The sequence below is a fragment of the Cibotium barometz genome, chromosome 59 (assembly GCF_041138505.1).
Source record: "Cibotium barometz isolate CiBa-2024 chromosome 59, ASM4113850v1, whole genome shotgun sequence".
NCBI lineage: Eukaryota > Viridiplantae > Streptophyta > Polypodiopsida > Cyatheales > Cibotiaceae > Cibotium > Cibotium barometz.
The window spans coordinates 11,497,878-11,504,728 of record NC_141104.1 but is presented as its reverse complement, the minus strand read 5'-3'; the positions used below and the strand labels follow the sequence as shown (position 1 = coordinate 11,504,728).

The following is a 6,851-nucleotide window of genomic DNA, read 5'->3' as shown; positions in this document are numbered from 1 at the left end:
TTGAGACTACCCTTGACCTCTAGGAGAGTCCTACCGTGATTGCCAAATTTTGTCTTAGCTGTGGATGACTCTACCGGTCCTCGCTAGGGAGCTCACAGACTAAAGACACAAACACTAGGGTTGGGGGAAAGGGAGCGTGGATCCTCTCAGCAAAGCAGGGAAGTATACCCGCCAAGGATGAGTTGACCTCACTGGCTAGACATGCAAGACATATACTCTACTACCGTGCTCTCCGACAACCACCTAGCACCGCAATATCCTTACAAGCCTCTCACTCACACCACACTCACCACTGACCACTGACCACTCACTCACCTCGCTCGCATAGAGAGATAGACCAAACATGGCAAGAGCGCAACACTGTATATCATAATGCCAAAAAGAATGATACAAGAGAGACTATGCTCCCATAGAGAATGTGATAACACCAGAGAATGTGCTACAAGAGAATGTCCTCTCTGCGAGAATGTGGTACATGGCCGAGAGAGTGCTCCCTTTAACTCCTCCTTGGGTGTACTCCTCCTCGAAGTCCCAACCCTCATCATGTTGTGAAGAGGGGAGATCTTCCGTTGGGAAAAGGGAGATGGTGCTCAAGAGGATCTCGCCTTGCCTTGGGAAAGGGAGAGGGGTGTTGCCTCCATGAGTACCATCGGAGTTGGCCATGCACGTCATAAGTGCCACTGGTAGTAGGAGGAATCAGAGATGTTGGAGGGCATCGACGGTGACGGTGGTCGGAGCAGTCGGAGGGCACCGGCGGTGATGGTGGTCAAAGCGGTCGGAGGGCATGGCGGTGAAGGCATTCGGAGCTGTCGGAGGGGATAGTGGGAGGAGTTTCTCTTGGTGGAGTGTAGAGGACTTAGCTTCTTGTCCATAGAGTGTGTGTGTGTGTGTGAGAGAGAGAGAGAGAGAGAGAGAGAGAGAGAGAGAGAGAGAGAGAGTGTATGTGAGAGTGAGAGAGTGTATGTGTGAGAGTGAGAAAGAGAGAGAGAATCAGAGAGATATAGAGAGAGACAAAGAATTTCTGTGTGAGAGAGTGTGTGTGGGGGGAGAGAGTGTGCGTTTGCATTAGTGTGTGTGCAATTGTGTACATGTGAGAGAGTGTGTGTGGGGGGAGAGAGTGTGCGTTTGCATTAGTGCGTGTGCAATTGTGTACATGTGTGTGTGCGTGAGAGAGAGAGAGAGAGAGAGAGAGAGTAAATTTCAATAAAATATAAATTATACAATAAAGATATATACATATAAGAAATATATAATAATATTATATTAATACTATTATATAAACATATTCACACACACATATGGATGCGTATATACGGTTACACGTGTGCGTGTGGAGGGTGTGTGTATGTGTGTGTGAGAGAGGAGAGAGAGAGAGAGTTGCTATGTGTGTGAGAGTGTGTGTATACGAGATGGGTATGAGAAGAGAGAGAGTGTGTATGTGAGATAGGTGTGAGAAGAGAAAGAGTACATGTGCACATGTATGTGTGTGAGAGAGGCATAAAGAGAATGTATGTGAGAGAATGACATATAGATATACGTCTATGCAAGAGTTGCACATACACGTGTACACACGTACACATACACACACGATACACAAGTACACACAATTGTATATAACAACACATCACACATAAAAATACACACACACACACACACGCTTACACATATATACACATACATAGATGCATATACACTTGTGTGTGCACATACATATACATATACATATATATATATTATATGCAGACAGGCAAAAGCTATATTATGTGTTGCGTAGGACGAACTCATATACGCATGAGTTTGTTTGTTGCGTGATCTCGCCTGTTTTCGCCATTCCATTCTTCAACAGTAAGCATGCTACAGTAATTGTGATTAAATTCTAGCTTAACTCTTCTAATTCGGTTCTCGCAGATCGGATTCACAGTTCGAATCTAGCAGATCTGATTCCGGGCTTTTGAAATTAATCGCAATGGTAAGCTTCTTAATCTGAATGCGGGTGATTTCATGGTTTTTAGTAGATTTTCAATTATTTATAATTCATTCACATGCTTCTTTTCGAAAACATTTCAATTTTTAAGGTATAATTATTTTGGTTACTTGCCCTCATGCATCTATTTAGATAGACCATGCTTGCATACTTATGGTGCGCGCGCGCACACATGCACACACATGCACACCCACTTAGATAAAACTCGCACACATCCATGCATCCAATGAGGCATATCCACTTACACATACACACATTAATGCAGGCAAGGTTTCATGTGTACTTACACATACACATCCATGCATCTATACACACAAACTCGCACGCATCCATGCATCTGACGATTAACCACATAGTCTATGCTACATGCACATATCTACACATGAAAAACATCCATGTTTGCATACATAGGTCAACATAAGAGACATAAATGCACACATACCTTTGTGTAGATATAGAGACATCATCTACATTGTTATTGAACATATATATACATGCACATTCCTTTTCAAATTTAGAATTTTGTATAATCTGAACCATATAGACACATCTACATGTAGATGCATGTATTACCTGTACATCTTTATGTATGGATGTATCTTTCTTGCTGCCACTTAGCCTGCTGTTTAAGCTAGCCATTCATTGTCTCTTTTTGGTGTGGTTGCTCAGATGTGTCGGCGCGATTTTGGTGCTATTTAAGCATAGTAAAGAAAGGGCAGCTTTGTGAAACATCAATGGGCATCTCCAAAGTAGTTGCTGTGAACAGCGCAGTGTTGCTTGGTGTGGCGTACTCCTTAAGAAGAAGGGCACCTTGGCTTCTTTTGGTACCTCTACTGCATTCCTCAGCCGTCGGCTTCCTTGTTGCAGTATCTTCACACCCAACCTTCAACCACGTCCACCTTTTCAATAAATCGAAGGATGGCTATTTCCCATGGTGGTCATGTTTGCTCTTCTATCCTTACATGTCTCTTGCAAAGGGGTATGTTTATGCAAGGAGGAGGAGGACAAGTGAACCAGTATATACCCAGGTCAGTGAAGGGATCTATGTTGGGGGGTGGCCATTTCAACCTGGAGACGTGCCACCTGGGAAACCTGCAATCGTGGACTGCACTTGTGAACTTCCGAGAAGTGATTGTGTGAGAGATCTCCCATATTTGTGTATCCCTACATGGGACTCAAGAGGCCCACTTGCAGAGGATATCCACAAGGCCGTGCAGTGGGCATCGGACAAAAGGCGGGAGAAACGGCCTGTTTTTATCCATTGTGCATTTGGTAAGTGAATCGGCTATGAGGAAGCAGAGTTGTTGCTGAACATGTACATCTCATTACGTCTCATTCATCATCATGGCATAGTTTTTATTACATACATCATGGTGTTTGATGGCATCGCTTTTATCACATACATGGATACACTAAGCCCTCAATGCCATGGTGTTACATCCATCATCATAGCATGATTTTCGTTACATACTTCTATGCACCATACCATCTACCATGGATGGCATAGCTTTGATTGCATTATTGATCATATGGCTTTCAATAAGTTTGTTGTTTGGTTATCATTGATGACATGGCTTTGCTCATATTAATGTTATAGCTTAGATGTGATGGTCATTTTCTTTCAGGTCATGGAAGAAGTGTTACGGTCACATGTGCTTTACTGGTCTCCCTTGGTGTGGTTGAAACTTGGCAAGCTGCAGACAAGCTGATCAAAGACTGTAGACCAAGAATTGGCATGAATCAGCTACAAATAAGTTGCTTGGAGAAGTGGCTTAAGCAGCGTTAAATCTAGTGGCAATCAAGCATGCTAGATTTGAACCCATTCACACGGTTGTTTTAGAAAACTGTAAATCATTGATATGATTCTGATTCACATAATACACCAGACTGTTTATGTTAGTCTACTTTTTGTACTCAAATTTAATGCAAAGATAGCAAGCTGATGCATTAAATGCTCAAAATTTGGCGGTTCATTCATTTCTTGGTTCAAACATGTGCGAAAGTGTTTGGCACAAAGAGCATGATTCAATGATTGATTCTGTTTATTCTGGCCATCTAGCTGCAGTGCAACTGTTTCATATTTTCTTGTGTGGTATAAAACTCACTGTGCAGCTCCAATCAGTTGTGATATCCAATGCTGGTGCTGATGTTATTGTCTGGTTGTTGATACATATTCTTCGTTGGGTATCAATGCTGCGGCTAATATCAATGCGATTGTGTTGTTGCCTTGCTTCCAATGCCCTGCGTCCATGTATGCACATGCATGTGTGGTACATGCTTTTGAGAGCTATGTGAATGGGATGTAGAGGGGGTTTGTGTGGTGTGGGATGGGGGTTGCATGTGAAAAGGTTAGTAGGGTTGTGTGTGTGTGAACCAGGGCGTACGAGGGGTTTTGGGCTTTGAGAGGGGCTCCAAGGTTGCCACATATGAAGAGGGGGTAATAGACCCAAAGGTCCTAAGGTTGAAAACGTCAGGAAGGTTTGAGAAGGCGAGGTGGTTGCTGCTGGTGCTCACCAAGTGGAAAAGGTGCAGGTGATCGGAGTTGCAAGGCTGGCAAATGAGGAAGAATGCAGGGCCATTGCAGGTAGTGTGCAGGGAAGCAGTTAAAGGGATGTCAATAATCCAATGTGAAGGAGACCAAGATAAATTAGTGAGTTAAATAAATACCTTACTGCCAAGGTTTCTTCATAGAGCTAGATCATTCTAGAACGTTCGGCTAGCTTTAGAGTAATGTTACAGTTCTCCAAGCTGCAACAGTACTTTACTATGCACCACTTGGAGGTGATGTTGATAATGGCAATGGAGCTTGAGTGATGCATTGGTGATCGATTTTGGTGTTGGGGTTAGGAAAATGGTTCTTGGAGGAGTTACCGTGGTGGAGATATTTGTGGAATGGCTAGATTGACAACCCATCTCCCATGTCACAGAGCTCTGAACCATAAAATACACCGTAAAATTGCAACCCTTAAATCAGAAGAGGCACAAACACAAGGCCCACTTTCTGCAAGTTTCTAGGTCAAATCCAACAGTTCGGGCTGGATCAGAGTGATGGGCATTGAACACTGGTTTCTTTGATGGTTCAAAATATTAGGTATATGATCAAAGCATACTGCTTCCCTTTCAAAAATTCATTCATGGCCTTTAAGGTAGTGGCAAGAACCCATGCACTGTTCATCATTAGCCTCTCCGTTTTTGCCTGAAACTGATGTAAAAGCCACGCCATTGTGGCTACATGGATAGAAGTTCCACATTTGACTGAGATAGCGCAGGGTTTTGGTGATGCTTAAATCTAGGACTTCAACCCCAAGCCCCATCCCTTGATCTTTGTCCTGTTGGATGTGTCCAATGATGAGATTGAGACTGAACTTGATGAAACTGTTGCTTTCACCCAACCTAATATCTAGAAGAGTTTACCCAAAAGCTGTCACACGTAGAGTAAAAGGATACTTTGCTGGAGTAGGATAAACCTCTGACTGGGTGATTTTGCTACCAGCATTCTCCTTGTCCGTTACATACTCTATGTCCAATTGTTGATCGAACGCCCTGTGTTGGGATGTTGTTTAGTGGTTTGTCCCTAGTGGTAACCTGCTGTATCCTACACCAGGCTGAAAGTGGTGATTTGTCCAATGACTGGGCATGATATGAAGTCACTTTCAGATGTCTTAGCCACAACCTCTTTACCATACAAGAAATGCTTCCACATCTTCAGAGTACGGATTATTGCCAGTAGCTGTTGGTCAAAGGTGCGATTCCTACGGGAAGCATACTGCAAAAGCGTGGCTGAAATCTGAAACAAACACCTCATCGTGCTCTCTGTGCAATACTAAGCCAACAATTGTGTTCTTCTCTTCCACCCGTCAACGTATGTTTGAATTGAAGGCCCAAAAGATATCACACTTGCTTCAGGATGCAAGCTGGGTATGGGCAAGGGATTGCTGCTCATTTCTGCTTCTCAAAGGGGGGATGGACAACAGTGGGCTGAATGCTGAAATGGGGGCCAATGCCCATTACTCACCTGACACACAGTACATGCACATTACTCACCTGACACACATGCATCCATTACTTACCTGAGTAATGGGCTAATGCACATTACCCACCTGACGTATGCAGTCATGCATCCATGCTGCATGTAACAGGCAGTGAACCTTAACCATCCCCATAGCACTTCCCTCAATTGGCCCATTACTCACCTGACACACATGCATCCATGCACATTACTCACCTGACACGATGCAGTCATGCATCCATGCTGGATGTAACAGGCAGGTGAACCTTAACCATCCCCATGGCAATTCCTTCAAAGAGGAACCCCTTTTATGTCTGCTCTGTGTCACCTTCCTGCTCATCTTCTTTGTGTCGCCCTTCCCTGCTTAGATTAGGCAAAAGAGAAACCCCTTTATGTCTTCTCTGTGTCCCCTTCTCTGCAAGGGGTGCTAAAACTCTAGCCTTGGTCAACTTATTGAAACCTTCACCCTGACCAAGAATATTAGGCAAGGGTTCCCCCTAATCCTTCTTCCCCTTTGAGTTAAAAAAAAATGCATGGTTTGAGGCATAATCAAACTAAGAGAGAATCAATGCCAAAAAGAGAATCAATGGAAACTTGACTGGTAAAGTTGGGATTATAATCACTAATGATTTCTGGCTTGTAAGCAACACAATTAATCTAATTATGTTGCAATCCTTGTGGAATCAGATATCTTAGACCAACAATATATTGTTAATCTAATTATGTTGCAATCCTTGTGGAATCAGATATCTTAGACCTACAATATATTGGACTTTGCACATAAGATTAACTATTTATGTGGTGTTAAAAATAAGCAGGTGTTATAAGACCAAGTTGTGTGCCATACAAAATCCACTC

At 43.1% G+C, this 6,851-nt stretch overlaps 1 protein-coding gene across 2 annotated transcripts; it reads left to right on the top strand.

Annotated features, from left to right (window-relative positions):
* Nucleotides 1-1,650: 1,650 nt before the first annotated feature.
* On the top strand, nucleotides 1,651-3,945 carry LOC147605482 (uncharacterized). Of its 2 annotated transcripts, XM_086793428.1 has the most exons (4): nucleotides 1,756-1,845; nucleotides 1,909-1,969; nucleotides 2,654-3,256; nucleotides 3,610-3,945. In XM_086793428.1, the coding sequence occupies exons 3-4, from the start codon at nucleotides 2,719-2,721 to the stop codon at nucleotides 3,768-3,770; spliced, it is 699 nt and encodes a 232-aa protein (XP_086649554.1). In that variant the 5' UTR covers nucleotides 1,756-1,845; nucleotides 1,909-1,969; nucleotides 2,654-2,718; the 3' UTR covers nucleotides 3,771-3,945. The 2 variants fall into 2 exon arrangements, with proteins under 2 accessions (XP_086649553.1, XP_086649554.1); XM_086793427.1 differs by having other exon boundaries at nucleotides 1,651-1,969.
* The last annotated feature ends 2,906 nt before the right edge of the window (nucleotides 3,946-6,851 follow it).

Coding starts and splice junctions, on each gene's coding strand:
- LOC147605482 (XM_086793427.1), top strand. CDS start 2,719: ATGGGCATCTCCAAAGTAGTTGCTGTGAACAGCGCAGTGTTGCTTGGT. Junction 3,257..3,609: donor TTTTATCCATTGTGCATTTG/GTAAGTGAATCG, acceptor ATTTTCTTTCAG/GTCATGGAAGAAGTGTTACG.